An 18,288-nucleotide genomic window follows, 5' to 3' on the forward strand; every position below is an offset into this window, starting at 1 on the left:
CCCAATAAGGCAGCGTGGAAGAAGAGCCCACAGATCTCCTCAAGAAACTTCAGCACGGCGTTATTGACAAATATACAAACACAAGCCCATCATGATGATTAATCGTGTTTGCTGTGACAGATTTAGTCTGAGGACGAACGATGTGATATTTGAGAAAACTAAATGAACCACAGAGAAGTTCAGGGGACGTCATTTGTCTGTATATTACTTGAGACACCACTGGATCATTTCAAAGCGAGAACAAACGAAATGCTAATTATCTTACGTTTTATTTGAAGTTATCTTTACATTGAGTTGTGAACATGAGGAAAAATGTTCTTTTGATTCAAATGAATTCAGAGTGCAAATTTGGTCTCAGAGTTTAAACAGCATCAATCAATAAAAAAGCTTCTCTGTCTCTTTAAAAAGCAGAACCAAATCTGCTATCAACAGTATAGACAGGCAGCGTTTAAGACTATTTCAACAAATTTACACACAATTATATTTGTGGACAAATGTTAATACGTATGATATTATTACACAGAATTTCCCCAGATTTTTGTGCAGAATTAACATGAAAAGTCTGCAGATTCCGTATGTACTCGCTTATGAGGAAAAACAAACTTTATGTGAGCAAAACCTATGAAGATGTACATACAACAGGAAACCTAAAAGTAGTTTCAAGTTCATGTTATGTGGCTCTTAAACTATTTGGCGCCTGTTTTATTCTCCATAGTAGCCTATGGATCCTTTGTCTGGAGCCCTGGTGCATCTCTAAGTAATATTTTTGTCCACATAAAAATACTGTAGTATACTATATACTTTATTCAGTGGGAATAGGCTATTCAATGTTTAGGTTCACAGAGAACCTGTTAAAGCACTAAGACATGGGAACAGTATAGCTAACATTCACATATGAATATTTAACACAAGACATATCGTCATCTCAATATTAAACAATGTTATCGTGCAGCTCTAGTCCACAGTTCACTTTGAATTTGAAATCACAGTATGATGGTCAGGACAGCACACATTCTTTAAAACATAAATGATTTAATTGGTGTCAGAAAAAACTTGAAGACAAAGTAGACGGACGTAGAGGTTCATTGGTGATCAAGAGACTGCAGAGCTTCTGGAGATGTTTCACATGATGATGAGAGATCTAATGTGTCCAGTGTGATCATACATTCAAAACATGCCTCCATTTATATTCATGTACATTACATAGAAATAAAACATGATGTATTCTGATTCTCACAGGCTAATGTCTGCAGTGAATCATTCAGACTCTGATATGAGAAGTGAACCCTCTCACACACACTTAGTCATTTATCATCAATAAATCAGATGTGATCGAGTTATTTCAAAAGTTTCTGCTGACTCCGTAAATAAGACTATAAATCCACATGAATACTGATTCATAACAATTGTTAAAAGCTTAAGTGCTGTAAAAATAATGCTGATCATTGATGAGTAGAAATAGATCACAGTATCAAAGATGACAGAATTATATATTTAAAAAAAACAGACATAAGGTTGAGATTTGGCTCAGCTGATTCGGTTTATATGAGGTGTGTTGTACTTTATGCAGTACCGCAAGAACCGACAGGCGGGATGACATCACATTACCACGAGAGAGCCGACTGCACCAAACGCCTTGAATCGCTCTCGTTGTAAAGTGATGTCGTCAGCCCTTGCAGCGTCGCATGAATTCAAACAAGCCTAATGAGACTTCAAGCTGAAACGTGACTCGGAGATGAGTGATGGGGAGTCCAGCTCACCCAGAATCCTCTGAGACAGAAGCAGTATTGATGCTCCGCTGATGCTGTATCAGGATCAAGGCACTTTTCTTCATGACGTCTGACAGATGATCAGCTGACGGCTGCGTGCTGGATCACTAGCAGTCCCGCCCGCTCGTGATACTGACGCATCTTTGCGCTTGCAATTTTAACGCTCAGGTCCACAGGCCGGTCTAAGAAGTTCACCAGCACCTGCTCGGTCAGCAATGAGGCCAGAATCTGTTCGAAACTCACCGACCAATCACATTCCGACTCTCCACCAGGCACAGAAGAGTGAGCGTGTTCCGTCTCCTCATCCTGACCCGTTGACGGACGGCTGCGGTGTCGCGCCTCACCGATCTGCAGCACGAGACTTGCCACCATCCCAATGGCCTGGAAGAGTTCAGCTTCATCAGGGTCGCCCTGAAACATGCTGTAGAGCGTCTTACAAAACTGGATAAACTCCCGCTGGTAAAACACAACATGACAACAGAGAATTACACACAACAAACATGCAGAGAAAAGCACAACTCATTTACTGACTGAAAGAAAAGCCCCCAGACGCTTTTATCAAAGTGATTCACAGTACGTTCAATCTACACGTTTAAATGATGTTTTATTAAGAAAGTCCAGGAGGAGCACGTGGAGATAACTAACCAGGCTGGCTTTCAATAACTAACCTCACCTCCCTCCGCGGGACCATCACAATACCCACACTATCTCTAACTCAGGCTTTCCTGTAGCTCAGTGGTTAGATCATGACACTAGCAACGCCAAAGGTCATGGGTTCCATCTCTGGGGATTGCACATCCTCAGATACAATGTATAGTTCAATGCTATGTAGGTCACTTTGGATAAAAGTATCTGCCAAATGCATACAACAAATGAAAAATGTAAATGAACCAGTATGTGTGTGCTATAATAACACAACGATCCACCAGCTGAGCTACACGAACACATGAGTTAGAAAGGCCTGTAAACGCTTGTGGCCAGTAATACATGCTCTTTAGATACCACATCAAAACAACAAGCAGCCAATCATACTGTAGGGTTCAGGTGCATGATGGGAGCTGTATTGTAATTGTGCACCTGATTCATGTGAGGAAGAATCTTCTGGTCTTTCTTCTGTGCACTGCTGAGATCCTGAAGCATCTGCTGTAGTTGTTCTTCATAAGTCCCCATCTCACCTTTATCAACACAACACACACGTTCATGTATCAGTGTGTGTGTGTGTGTGTTTCATGAGTATGATATGAAGCTGTAGATACCGTTGGGCAGGTTGACATATAGAGGTCTGGAGGTGGACAGTATGGGACTCTTCAGCGGCGATGAGTCTTCTTCATGTTCTGTCAGAGCTGCGGAGAAGAGAATTCGGAGGTCTGATGGAAATTCACTTCTTTAATCTTCTTTAGTTAAACATTAGTAAAAACTCAAAGCTCACAGAACAGGAAGACATTTTCTTGAACAGAAATCACTTTTTTAAATGGCCCATTGAGACCACAATGAACTTTTTCATGGGTTAGTGACAACATGAATATGGAACACGGATAGGCTAATGGGTGGGACATCTCAACACACACTCTAAGCGATGGACCAATCACAAAAGACTGGCTCAACTTGACCAATCAGAGCACTTGACAAACATGCTGTACTCTTAGATCTTGACCACTTATTGATGAGTGATGACTGAACCTGGAGGAGTGTGCAGTCGATACAGAAGTCTGATCTTCTCATTCAGCTCCTCACAGTACAGGATGTCTAGAGAGAGAGAGTATACATCATACTTTTACACAACTGTTGACTAATGACAGCCAATGAGCTTCACGAGTGAATAATGACAGAAGTGTCACACACACACACACGTACCCATCCACTGTATGAAGTGAGAGAAGTTGATGTGATTGTGTTGGTTGTGATCCAGCAGTGTGAACGTGCGCTGGGCGATAGTATCTGTGTGTGTCCCGCAGAGCCACGGCGACAGCACCTCATACAGACTCTTAAACTGAACACGATCCACCAAATAACGCTCAGAAGAGCTGTTGACAGAGACCGCTGAACATCCCGAAGCGTCGCCCCAGTACAGACTGATGAAATGTTCCGTCTACACAAACACAAACACATCACGTGACGTCACATCCTGCACCAGTGCTGTCGTGTATCTGACACTGTTTTAAAAGAGGCTGTGACGCACTTTAAAGAGGTCGTAGAGGTCAGACAGGTGTTCCTGTGAGAGCGACACATCTGGATTGACCAATCGCAGCTGCAGAGACGTGAGAAACACAGACAAACACATTCAGTGCCTGCACACAGAGAGAGAGAGAGAGAGAGAGAGAGAGAGAGAGAGAGATGATGGTCTCACGGTGTTGTCTTTGGTGGTGTCTTCATGAGCCTGAAGAACCTGAATACGATGTCTGCATCTCAACATCTCCACATGCTTCACTGCAAGACATCCAAACTTCTGTCAAGAGACACAAAGGAGAGTTTGAGGAGACGTCATTGAGATCTTTCAGGAACACAACATCACTTCAGCATCTCAAGAGCCTGTAGGACACACACACCTCGTACGCATCGGTGATCAGGGTGGTGATGTTGACGTGTCGAGTATTAGCACACGCACGCGTGTCGTCCGCATGTGTCACCTGCTCGAGAAAACTGCACAAACACAACATAAAGATCCATCAGTGCCACGACATCACCACAAACTGTCAGATATCACACATGTTTGACATTCATGAATGTTTATGATTAAAGTGACGGACGGATCACCTGTTGAGTATCATGAGAGCTTGACCATCATCTGTACACGTGCACAGCTCAGCTGCGTTTGCCTCCAGCACCGCCAGTGAAATCTGAAAGATGGATCTGATGCCGTGACAGAAGAAGCAGTCGAGGACACACAGAGCGCTGCGGAACGGCAGGACGCTCAGGAACAGTGTGAGGAACCACGTGAGAGAGACGGATGCCAGCCACGACACATCAGGAATTTGTTCAGCAAGATCGGGTAAACGCTCCTGAATCAACTCTTCAAACACTGACTGATCCACCTGTGCACCTGAGACACACAGGAAGTGACATCATTCACAAACTGGGGCACCATCCTCATGTCCGCAATATATACCCCCCTATACCCTTATGCAGTGAGGGGACGAATTCATTGTGGAACAGATTAAGTGCACTCATTCAATCCCATGATACGTGGCAATAACAACCGATGTACACTCTCTTATGAGGATCAGGCTGAAGATGGCACCCGCAGCACTTCCGATTCATTGATGGTCTAGATTTACCCACTGCTTTTCATTGGCTTCTTCGAGTGGACGATATTAGCAAGCTAATGTAGGGAATAGGGAATAAGGGCATAGGGGCTGTTCCAGACACAGGTTTGTTTTTATACACGGTTATAATGATGTTTATACTGTACAAACGGTATAATGTATTCTGCCACTACATCACACAAACCCAAACTAATGTAGAGTCTGGTCGGACCAAAAGGCCAACACATGGGATCGTAAAACATAAATGGCCGAGCTATCACCTATCTGGACTGAACAGGGGACATTCCGACACTCTCCCCGAGCTTCAAAGGCATTCTCGGGGGGTCCCGAATGTGTCTTCCAGGTGACCATAAATGCAAATGAGCTAGTGAGCCGGACAAAGGGAACATTTACCGCTCAAAAAATCAGCTCACTACATTGGATCGCCCACTCTGGAGGGGCGTGACGCCCTCAGGGTTAAAACATCTGTGCACGGAAGAAAATGCGCTCGTTGCTATTCCTTCAATATCTCGAGACCCATCTCCTCCCTGGAGACAGCCCTTTTTCGGCAGTTTGCTTCGGCTAAGTTCGTACTTCCTTCGTCAGCCAATCTGGTTCTAAGGGAGAATCCAACGGACTCACCGCTCGCTTTAAACGCATCAGGACTTCCATCAGCGCAAACCAGAACATGTCCCAGCACATCTAAAAGCCAATGCAAGTATTTGGTCTATTTATAAATAGCTGTTTGCCCCATGAAGGAGATTGTCCTTGATGGTTTATGCAGATGTGAATTGCTGATGTAATACTGCCACTCTTGATTTGTCTATTACTTTCATTCTTTACTGCTTTTACGTTTCATGTGTGTTTGTCTAAGTGTTCATTATTGTTTAGTTAGTTTGTTTATTTCCCCTTTGTTTCGTAGTCAATAAACCCCAATTTGTATGCCACGCTAGAATTGTTTCTGTGTTTATTGATCATCGTAATCATCACTTGAAACTGCTTGATTTCGTTATAAGACTGAAGTGGTACTGTATTACAGTAAGAGTTGCTTTCCTAGGAGGTGATATTCATTTAATTTACGATCTCCTGATCACCCGCTGGACGAGTGTATTTAGTTGTCGCTATTGATTCTGCCGCATCAGTTAAAGTGTAGAAGATAGGTATGGTTAATCACCGTTAATTATACATTATATCTTACATTATATCTTACCGTGGTTAACTTCATAGTTTCCCGAGATGCACTACACTAAACAACATTTTATTTTGATTAATAACTTGGACACTTCTCTTTCTCTCTCAGTTTGAAGTGTGCTTCATTGGCATGACATTGGTACATTTGTATTGCCAAAGGATTTGCAATCTTTCTCTCTCTCACCGATGACTCTGCGGTTGAAGTAGTCTGGTAACATCCTCTCACATACTGTGGCCAGCAGCCAGAAAGCTTCCTCTTCTTTGGTGTACAAGAGCATCACAGATGCTAATATGTTCATGGACTGTTGACGCACAACACAAACATGAATCACACATGATGAAGCACACTCAACACATGTGTTTTATCATGATGCAGATGATGTGTGTGACAGTATTCAGTCACCTGACAGTAACCGATGGTGGGGTTTCTGTAAGCGTAGGCCGTGAGGACCCTACGGAGAGCAGATATTCCCGTGTTGTTCTGGAAGGCTGGATGTTCAGGCAGTGACCGATGAAGATCTCGCTCGATCTCCTCTGTGGCGACGTTACTCTGACCCCGGCACTTCTCCAGCAGATCTGAGTAATAATTGTGATGGGCGGCCAGCGACGAACACGCGTCTGTCCATCAAACAGAGAGAAGACAGATGTCTGATGAGAAGTGTTTGTGTCAAGTCTTCAGATGAAAATCTTACACACAGCCACAGAAGAAGAAGTGAAAGACTCACAGGCTTTGACAGAAATAGAATACAGAAGTGAATTTCTTCAGCTGTCATCACCTGAGAAACTGAGCCACAGTTCTCCTCTCAGAGACTCCGGGATGCCCATCGCCACCAGCTTCTGGATTTTATCCGTGCGGAACATGTGCACACCTCGACCAAACTCAACAAAATGATCTTCCCATAAACGCTCCTTCACACGCTCAGAGTTCTGAAGAAGATAAAAACCTCTCATGACAGAAATGATATTTTGCACGAATGGAATTAAACCTAAAATTCCCCCACAATTTCCAAAGATACAGATCTATAAATGTTATAAAGTCCTGCAGAGAAAGACTGTGTGATCATGTCAAGATGACATATTAATTTAAAAGATAAATCGCTGGCTTTTATTTTCAGAAAGGCTTTCAGTTCAATTTGAATTAAAGATGAGAAACACAAACCAGAATGACTGTGTCATATTCACACGTCTGATGTTGTCTGTGTACTCACGTGTGTCTCATCGGCAGAATCTGATTGGCTGGGATGAAATGTATCAGAGAGGACCAAGTGACGCAGAGCTTTATCTGAGATGATGTTAGTGTCCTCTTCATCTGATTGGACGGTGTCGTAGCAGAAAGTGTAGTACGGTGTGGTGGATATCTAGACAGCAGTAAACAGAAGGAGTTTGTACTTGTGTAAATGATGCCGTCTGAACGTGTGTTTGTGTGTGAGACTTGTACCGTGGATTTCTTGCGCTGCTCGTGTCCGCAGATGACGGCCTGTTTCCAGTGTAGATCTCGCAGTCGCTCACGCAGACTCTCCACTAACTCATCACGTCTCTGCAGGTCTATGAGCTGGAAGGCACGCTTGCACCGTAGGCTGATGATCACCGGGTTGGGCAGAGCGCTGGTGCTGTCTGCTTTCTCAATGGACAGTATCTACGCACAGACATGATGATGACCAGTGAATAATCATCTGTTTTCACTGTCATAGAACTTCAGAAGAGTCATTATACAGCATTATATACTCAAGATGAATCGTGTACTCTTATTTACATGAATGCATTTGGCAGATGCTTTTATCCAAAGCAACGTACACTGCATGATACTATACATTTGTATTTGAGTCTGTGTGATCACCTGCTCTAACCACTGAGCTACCGGAAAGCTTATGCCCGAAACTACATTTGACTCAGCCAAACATGCTGTTTTGATGTGGTGTACCGTTTCTTTAAATGATGTATAATTGTGTTTGTACCTCTGTTAGTGGTATGATGAGTGTACACTGGCTCTCCTCACGACTGCTGAAGCACAAATAGCCGTCTGTGGTATAGAGAGTACCCGCCGTGTGACAGCGGGCATGAGGAGTCCAAACCGAGCATGACATCACTTCCTGAAGACGCTCAGCCCGCGGCAAGCCAAAGAGAGACAGCACGTAGCCCATGAGAGCCTGTTCTTCCAACAACCTGTCAAACACACACCTTGTGTTTTCATGTTTCACATAGTGATAATGATTATGATTTTTTACAACAGACACCTAACCCCTGAACCAAATCATCACGCAAACCCTTCTGTGAGATGAATGTGAATATAATAAACACTGATATCTAATGTGGAAATGAAACTTGCAGCCACGCTATAAATGCACACATGCTGCTTTTCACACACACAGATAAAAATAAACAAACACACAAAACAAACATGAGGGTCGTGTAACACACACACACAAGAAGGTTCTGTAACACACACACACACACAAGAAGGTTCTGTAACACACACACACACACACAAGCATGTGGGTTCTGTAACACACACACACACACACACACACACACACAAGAAGGTTCTGTAACACGCAAACACACACAAGAAGGTTCTGTAACACACACACACACACACACACAAGAAGGTTCTGTAACACACACACACGCACACACAAGAAGGTTCTGTAACACACACACACACACACACAAGAAGGTTCTGTAACACACACACACACACACACACAAGAAGGTTCTGTAACACACACACACACACACACACAAGAAGGTTCTGTAACACACACACACAAGAAGGTTCTGTAACACACACACACACACACAAGAAGGTTCTGTAACACACACACACACACACACAAGAAGGTTCTGTAACACACACACACACACACACACAAGAAGGTTCTGTAACACACACACACACACACACACAAGAAGGTTCTGTAACACACACACACAAGAAGGTTCTGTAACACACACACACACACACAAGAAGGTTCTGTAACACACACACACACACACACACAAGAAGGTTCTGTAACACACACACACACACACAAGAAGGTTCTGTAACACACACACACACACACACACACAAGAAGGTTCTGTAATACACACACACGCACACACACACAAGAAGGTTCTGTAACACACACACACACACAAGAAGGTTCTGTAACACACACACACACACACACAAGAAGGTTCTGTAACACACACACACACACACACACACACACAAGAAGGTTCTGTAACACACACACACACACACAAGAAGGTTCTGTAACACACACACACACACACAAGAAGGTTCTGTAACACACACACACACACACACAAGAAGGTTCTGTAACACACACACACACACACACAAGAAGGTTCTGTAACACACACACACACACACAAGAAGGTTCTGTAACACACACACACACACACACACACACAAGAAGGTTCTGTAACACACACACACACACACACACAAGAAGGTTCTGTAACACACACACACACACAAGAAGGTTCTGTAACACACACACACACACACACACAAGAAGGTTCTGTAACACGCACACACACACAAGAAGGTTCTGTAACACGCACACACACACAAGAAGGTTCTGTAACACACACACACACACACACACAAGAAGGTTCTGTAACACGCACACACACACAAGAAGGTTCTGTAACACACACACACACACACACACACACACACACACACAAGAAGGTTCTGTAACACGCACACACACACAAGAAGGTTCTGTAACACACACACACACACACACAAGAAGGTTCTGTAACACACACACACACGGGGGTCCTGTAACAGAAATCTCCATAATCTTTGGAGGCATTGTGATGTAAGACTCAAACACAGCTCCTGATTGGCCGAATGGAGGTGTTTATTTGAACATAATGTGTTGAAATGATGTAAATGTTGACCTCTTGGTGATGTTGGCGGGGTCCTGCAGCGATTGGTCGAGAGTAAGACCTCCGCTGTCCAGCAGTCTACACAGGGCGATATCAGCCAGCTGACACATGACCTTCATCACCTCATCAACATTGAGAAACAGGGAGAAATCCCTCTGCTTCTGTCGCGTGTGAACACGGATCACGTCTGTCAGCAGACCCACGGACACACGCTCCAGACGAGTGACCTCCGCCCAGGGAACCAACAGCTTCACTAATAATAATAAATGACATCACCAATAGTTTGAATGTTGCTGGATTATTGCTTACGAAGGCATGAATGGAATCGCTCATACATGAATTGGTTGGACTTTACACTAACACTTTGAATAGATTCTCCAGAAGACTGAATATGTGTCAGTGCTGATCAATGCAATCTTAACTTTAAAGAAAATCATTTAATGAAAGAAGATGTGAGGAAACTGATGTGTGTGTGTTTAAGATCATCAGACAGAGGACAAATATCACAGTCAGGCTTCAGATACGAGCAGGTGCTGTAAGGTGTAAAAGCTGTCACCCTCTTTGCCGAGCAGGAATGAATAGAAAGCGATGTGATTGGTGGTGAGGTAGAGCGAGCCCTGTCGAGGCACACGACCCTTCCAGCAGCAGCATGAGTAATGTGTCACCAGCTTCTCTCGCTGAGGCAAACCAAAACGCTGCTCGAACCGAGACAGATCCTCACGGAACCTCGCTGGGTCATCTTCCCTCGCTGCCTGACCGCCCAAAACCTCCTCTGCGATTAAACCCTGTGCGCGCACACACACACACACATTATATTCTTGTCTGAAGCGTGTGTGTGTGTGATGTGTGTGATGTGTATGATGGGGTCACACCTTCACTTTGCCTTGAACAAAACTGGCTGCATCTTCTTTATTCTCAAACACAGACATGTACGGCAGTATGTTGTGCTCCAGCCATTTCCAGTGTTTCTGCACCTCCTCTAGAGTCACTCCTGCAAACACACACAGTGACTACACAACATCCTTGTGTCTTTGAGATGAGTGTGACCGACACGAGAGGAGATCTCACCACTGGCTATGACCCAGCTGACCTGACACCCCGGCACATGTAGAACCAGCCGGAACGGAGCCACACGCGCATTTGAGTCCAACACAGTGTCCAACGCTCCCACCAGCAAACCTACAACACACATCACATCATATAAAGAGCTGAGAAAATAAGATTTCATTATCAAATATAAAAAAGCAATCTTGTATTCGTTCGCTCTCCAGGATCAGGGTTGGAGATCCCTGTTAGAAATGAATCTCTGCATTAGAATATCAGACAGAAAATCAGCTGCCAGCATCATTAACACATGTTATTAATGCAGAGATGGAAAAACTTATTTTGTCTAAATGAGGGAACAAACTCAAAATAGATGTGTTTAGTCATGATCGAAGATGTTCACAGCTACTTTCACAATGAATAATAGAGAGAACAGAAAACATCATAAAGAAACACATCCTCAAGATGAACGGGTCATGATGAATATATAAAAAAACATATACATTTCACAGGAAAAAAACTGATTACCCATAATCCTAAAGAACTCCTCCGACAATCAGAGAAACAGTTTGTTATTTATATGAAGAATTATTTCTGAACTCTCCGTACATCTGTGTAGAATTAATCAATAAACCCCCAAGAAGCAGCGTGTTATGGCACATTTTATAACAGCCAAGAGTCAATAAACCTCTCTCAGCTGTTATATACTGCACTGTAACACACTGCTTTACTGGGTTTAAACCGTTATTCCATATGCATGGTTATAAAATAGCCCGATTTATAACGGCCGACCGCACCACATAGCCTAAATATCATTTTATTTACTTTACTTTATAAAAACCTTGCATATGGAAAAAACGTTCATCACTCCGCTTCACGTCGTGTCACAATGCCCTTATAGCGGTTATAAATGCACTTTAACCCACCGCTTCGAGAGGCCTACTGCTTTATTTTATAAGGGTTAGAACTCGGCTCAGCCAATCAGAATCAAGGACCAGCACTGACTGTTGAAGAAGACACATCCTCATTTATAACCAATAGTGTTGTGTTTGCATTGTTCACACTATCATGTGATGAGTAATTCAATACCTCAGTAACTACACTCTTCACTGCAGGTTTGATTCATGAATCAAAGGTCACCGTTGAAAATAAAAGTCCTCAGTGAAAAGTGAAATTGAGACGTCACAAGGTTTGGAATAATGAGAAACAGCAAATGAAACTGATCCGAGCAGAACATGATGCTGAGGTTTATCGCTCAGATGTTTCTCAGGAGAGATGAATGATGTTCTCATTTAAGCATCAGCAGGACGTCTTGGGAGTCGCTTGTTGACATACAACGAAGAAGAATACACAACTCTCATTCTGCAGTCTTGAAGAAGTGTACTTGAGTTCTCGTGAGCATGTGGAGAGAGATGTTTGCTCTTTTGGCTCTTTGTCCGACACAACAGAAAATAGAAAGAGTAGAAGAGAAATCAATATGGAATCTGATGTTTGGAACACAAATGTTGAGTTGTCCTCGGGGTCTCATGAGCCTGTACTGCTCACATCTAAACAGAAGCTTTATAAAACCACCTTATAATGATGATGTCATCTGTGTAAAACACGTCAGTCAAAGCCATGTGTTCCAGTGATTTAACACACTGCACTGCACTCCAGTGAGAGTAATGTTAAGATAAACACATGCTGACGGCCAGAGGAGATCTCAGGTATTAAAGTATATTAAAATGACACCGCATTCATGAATCATGACCTCAAGCAAACAAGTGAATGATACTGTATATGAAGCGTATATCTTCAGGATCAGACACGTGCTGAGCTGCACAAGAACTTCTGTAAATGAACTGACAGCATCTTATTACGCCATAATAACACCAGAACATGCTCTGAAGTCAAAGATCTCCTCTACAGAAACAGGCTGAAATCAATCAGATGAGCCAAACAAACACTGAACTTTTCTTTACAGTATGTATAGACAGAATGATCTTATAGAAGCGGACTGAACGTGTCCAGCTGAGACAAAAGAAGAGAAACAGGATGTTTGTGTACAGAGTTTTGTCTCACCTGTGATCTTTCCTCCGGTCTCTCCGTGTCCTCTCCGGTGCTGCAGGAGGAAATACTCGTTGGTTCTGTCCGTCACCCAAAGTTTCAGCGCGTTTTTCAACACGACCTCTTCAGGAGTGACCCACATCCTCACGCGCGCGCGCACACACCTTCACTGAGCCGCTCGTGCGCGTTCACATGATTATATTCCGCCCATAACAGCAGCTCGTCTCACTCACTCTCACGCGCCCGCAGCAGCAGCAGCAGCTGTATGGTGATGTTTACTTCCGCTTTTCCTGCTCGAGGATCCGGCGAGGAACTTTCATTTCACCGTCACTCCCTCACTTCTCTCAGTAGGACGAGCAGACAGCGGTTACTTCTGCTTTATCGTTGTTATTATTATTTCATACTTTTGTTGCAGATAAAGGTGATCTGATTAAATGTCTGTGCTAGAGACTCAAGGCCTTTCGTCATATTGATGTCAATTAAGTGATTTTAACGGTATGACAGACAATCATACCTGTCTCGCTCTGATTGACAGCCAATGAAAGAGCCGCCCCTTTAGCCAATCAGAACACTTCAGAAACACTGGCTGCGTCTGATATCGCATACTGTGACCGTGCGTACTGAATTTGAATACGTAAAAAAGTGCGTTCTATATAGTATGAGTGGGCGTAGTATGAACACATTTCGGACATCCTGCGTCCGCCGTGTTTTATGGTCATGTGACTTGTATGCTCTTTGAACTATGACGTATTAAAAAGCACCTACACGTGAGTGTTGATAAAAACATCATGTAGTCACGAGACATTCATTGATTGGCACTTATATATAAACGGACGTCCACCTTAAAGTTTTCCGCTTTATTTATTTATTTGAATTACTTTGATTTACTTGGAGTTGCTCAGCTCCCGTTGCATCATGGGATAGATAAGTGTCCATCCGATCCACACTCGCGAATCTCAGCGGAAGTATTAGATCATCCGGGTATTTCTCGCTTTGCATACTGAGGTTTCGTACATACTATTCATGACTCATACTCATTGTCGCCTACTGGAAGTATGCGATCTCCGCCACAGCCACTCTCTCCTGTCAATCATCCTGCGCGCGTTCTCGAGTGATGTGTAGTCTCTATTTCACTAACAGCACTTTTAATGGATGTTAATGATTTATTTGTTCTTATTTTTATTACATGTAATGTGGCTATTATTATTAATGCTCAATAGAATATATAAAGGCTGAATCATCGAATGGACAGTAAATAATAAACGCAAATTAAAAGAACGAGCCCACATTTTTACTATAATTTTAAAGATAACGAATAAAGTGCCCATAAATGAATGAATGCGTCATTGATTGACAGCTCTGTCTGGACATCGCGTCCAGCACCCTATATGGACATTGTGAATCAAGGCGGAAGTCGGTGCAACAGCTATTATCTTCCGGCGCTCATCTTTTCCGAAGAATGTAAAATTCGTATACGTCTTTTGAATCCTGGTTCTCTCGTCTCAATGATTTTCCTTCAAACGCGCAGTCGAGTTAGTGATCAACAGGTTATTATGGGCTTTCGCGTGTAAGATGTGTCGCTTGTGTACGGCCGGAGGGAAATGCGGTGCGCTCCTTCAGTTTCCGGTGCAGAGAGTCAGTCGAGGTGCGCTTCACACAGCAGGACGAACTTCGGCGTCAAGATGCAGGTTTGTGTTGTTCAACACTCGGTCACTTCACTTCTAATCGTGTTTTAATGGTTTAGGAATGATCGGAGGTCTGATGAAATGGGTTCGTGTGTGGTTACTGTGACAGATGCTTGATGTGCCCGAGCAGTTGGTCCGATGCTGATTTGAGAATAAAGCTCGATTTATAAAAACTTTAGCGATGATCTTGTTCTTGTACTGCTGACCACCACAAGAGTCGAACGGCCATTGAAAACGGGGAATATAAAAGTATCTTCTTGAACATTTAAATGTCGAATATGTGTGTTTCTGTTTAATTCTGTCTATGGCTGTGGCTCCGTTATTGTTTGTGTGGTTTAAAATCTGCTCTGTCCGTGTTATTATATGATTGGACACAAACTCTTTCATTCAAAGTTCAGGAAATATAACGAGCAGGCTCGATGAATGAAAGAAATGCAGAAAGGCTTGTGGAGAACTCGACTGGCTCTGGTTGATGATGTGATCTTTTATTGTAGGACCCAAACGCAGATACAGAGTGGAATGACATCCTGCGGAAGAAGGGCATTCTCCCCCCTAAAGAAACCCCAAAAGATGAAGACAATGAAGAAGAGGAGCAGCTCTGTCAACAAATGTCTGTTGGTAAGATACACAGCCGTCTATAAACGTGTGTGGAGCAGAATATTCTTCTAGCGTTTGCAATAAAAGTGTTCATTTCCAGTGAAGACCTACGAGGACATGACTCTTGAGGAACTTGAAGAGAATGAAGATGAGTTTAATGAAGAGGATGAGATGGCCATAGAGATGTACAGGTCAGTCAGTTTATTTATGCGCACACGGGTATTATTGATCAAATTCACTGTGGCATATGTCTGTTTGAGTCAGTTTCAATCATGTGTTAACACAGAGATTCAATAGCTATTACAGTTTTGGTGAAAGAGCTCCGTATTTATATTTGTCAAACATTTTGGTTAGAATTTCTGTAAAACTGAAACACTCTCTCACAGACAGAAGAGACTTGCAGAGTGGAAAGTTAACCAGATAAAGAATGCCTTTGGAGAAGTGAATGAGATCTCCGGTCAGGATTATATAAAAGAGGTGAATAAAGCTGGCGAGGGAATCTGGGTGATCCTGCATCTCTACAAACCAGGGTGAGAAGCATTTACCTTATCAAGTTTAATATTTATATGGGGATCAGTCACAATCAAAAATCATAACTACACTTAATATGCCAGTTATTTTCCATTTGTAGTTTTATTATATGTACGGGGCTTCAAAAGTCTTTTGAATGTAATTGTTTTTATCAACATAAGATTAAAGACAGCTTTGCACATCAGATTGTTTTTGCATGTACTGAAGCACACAGGTTGATCTCTGTGCATGCGTGTTGTTGTTTTTGACTAATAACACTTGTTTGTGTCCATCAGAATCCCTCTGTGCACACTGATAAACCAGCATCTGTCAGTACTGGCCTGCAAGTTTCCTCAAACAAAGTTCCTTAAGTCTATCTCCTCCACCTGCATTCCCAACTACCCCGACCGGAACCTGCCCACACTGTTTGTGTATTATGAGGGAGAAATGAAGGGCCAGTTCATCGGCCCACTTGTGTTTGGAGGAATGAACCTGAAGTGTGACGGTACGTAGCATTTTATTGCGGTTTCTTTTTCAAACTTGCCTTTAATTCCATCTCTTTATTTGACAAGGAATGCCCTCTTCACTATAACAGATGCATCAGAATTAAAACCGTATGCTCTTAATAATTGATCAAATAATACATTTTAATGAAACACAACCTGTCACCAAGTTTCTGTAGTTATACAGGAGCTTTGAGTGATCTTAAAAGCTTGTTTTTTGTGTTAAGATTGAAGTCCAAATGAATTGTTTTAAGTCGTATAAATCATTAAATGTTGTTGTATCATGTCAGAGCTGGAGTGGCGTTTATCAGAGACGGGTGCTGTCAAGACTGACCTGGAGGAAAATCCCAGAAAACAGATCCAGGATCAGCTGATGACGTCCATTCGCTGCTCCGCACCGAAGCACAGTGAGGAAGACTCTGATGAAGACTGAAGATCTGAACACTGACATCATCAGCAGGCCTGCTGGAGTCTGACACAGAACAGCTTTGATGCTGAAGTGATGTGAGAGGACCTATAGAGTGTCTTATCAGCCCCACCGCTGTCACGCTGCTGCTGAATGATGAACGCAACCTTGTTTGAAATGTGTATAAAACTGTGCCATATTAAAGAGACGAATGCTCTCTTTCTGACGGTGACTCTGGATGAGGCCAGTGCCTCAAAACATTTGAAACAAACTGTCATTAAAATGACTTTTTTTCAGAAATGCAATTTTTTTATGTATGACTTAAAATAATATTAATACAACATTTTGTCACTTCGATGCTTGTCACCAGTTATTATATAAAGCAGATTAAATACATGAATATCAAATATGACTTATATTTAATCTTGTGTGTGTGTAAGTTGTGGCTCTAGTGACAGCTGTAAAACACAACCTGAAGTGTCCGGCTTAATTTAAAGATTGAAATTTATTTATTTGACAGAAAGACTAATGAAGCTGTAACACGGCATCTTAATTCTTCCAGATCAGTGCAGAACTGTGGAGAGAAAACCTCTATCACTCATATCATATTCCCACAGCCACCGCAAACATCTACAAGTCTGAAAAGTGTCTGTAGTGTATAACTTCCATCTTCTTGTGCTCAGAATTAACATATTACATCAGATAGACTAGAAAATACATGATTCAAAGTCAACAGATGAACATATATACGTATAACGTGTGTGTGCACACCTTAAGTGAATCTTCTGGATGGTCTGCATTCATTCTTCAGCTTCTCTAAAACAAACACACACATTACTCAAAGCTGGTCACAGTACTAGTGTAGAAGTTTTCTGTGTATCATATTTAAGTCAGCATGCAGTGTCAGGATGAATGAAACCTGTAGTTTTTTTCTACGCAGAGACATTTTCGGGGAGAGACGCATCAGCGGGTGAACCGAATGAGACTGAAAACAAAGAGTTTCACCAGATAAATATATTCAGACGTAGTTGGAAAGATTCATAATATACAGTAAACGAGATCAAATAAATGAAGAGACGGATACCTGTCTGTCTACTGATCCAACTGAATTCTGTGCTTTAGAATAATGAAACAGAAACTGAGAACAGGAGGAGAGGAGAGAGCAGCTTTACGGTTAATAGCAGATAGTAGCAATACTGACCATAAAAACAAGTGTTTGTGGGGTTTCTGAACAGAAAGAAGACTTACCCTCTTGAAAACATTGTGAATCCGCTCCTGTGAAAACACACACACACATGTTCTTCAGATGAACACGTTATAATGTACTGTATGTGTAGAAACACTGGTTTACCTGCTTCTGATCTCTCCACTCCAGATCACACAATAAACTCA

The 18,288-nt window shown here is 42.5% G+C and overlaps 2 protein-coding genes across 2 annotated transcripts; one reads left to right on the forward strand and one right to left on the reverse strand.

Moving 5' to 3' along the window:
- Nucleotides 1-251: 251 nt before the first annotated feature.
- Nucleotides 252-13,440, reverse strand: tbc1d8 (TBC1 domain family member 8). The gene is made up of 20 exons (XM_079464135.1): nucleotides 13,211-13,440; nucleotides 11,174-11,284; nucleotides 10,978-11,096; nucleotides 10,662-10,890; nucleotides 10,118-10,358; nucleotides 8,158-8,365; nucleotides 7,641-7,838; nucleotides 7,411-7,560; nucleotides 6,979-7,129; nucleotides 6,606-6,820; nucleotides 6,387-6,504; nucleotides 4,524-4,809; nucleotides 4,316-4,409; nucleotides 4,117-4,215; nucleotides 3,949-4,017; nucleotides 3,624-3,858; nucleotides 3,450-3,515; nucleotides 3,026-3,112; nucleotides 2,847-2,944; nucleotides 252-2,225 (listed from the first exon to the last, which is right to left on the reverse strand). Exons 1-20 carry the CDS (start codon nucleotides 13,335-13,337, stop codon nucleotides 1,851-1,853), a joined length of 3,276 nt encoding a protein of 1,091 aa, XP_079320261.1. The 5' UTR covers nucleotides 13,338-13,440; the 3' UTR covers nucleotides 252-1,850.
- pdcl3 (phosducin-like 3) lies at nucleotides 13,421-17,575 on the forward strand. The gene is made up of 6 exons (XM_079464145.1): nucleotides 13,421-14,883; nucleotides 15,375-15,498; nucleotides 15,578-15,668; nucleotides 15,864-16,007; nucleotides 16,284-16,492; nucleotides 16,781-17,575. Exons 1-6 carry the CDS (start codon nucleotides 14,797-14,799, stop codon nucleotides 16,921-16,923), a joined length of 798 nt encoding a protein of 265 aa, XP_079320271.1. The 5' UTR covers nucleotides 13,421-14,796; the 3' UTR covers nucleotides 16,924-17,575.
- The last annotated feature ends 713 nt before the right edge of the window (nucleotides 17,576-18,288 follow it).

Source organism: Barbatula barbatula (assembly GCF_947034865.1).
Source record: "Barbatula barbatula genome assembly, chromosome: 9".
Taxonomy (NCBI): domain Eukaryota; kingdom Metazoa; phylum Chordata; class Actinopteri; order Cypriniformes; family Nemacheilidae; genus Barbatula; species Barbatula barbatula.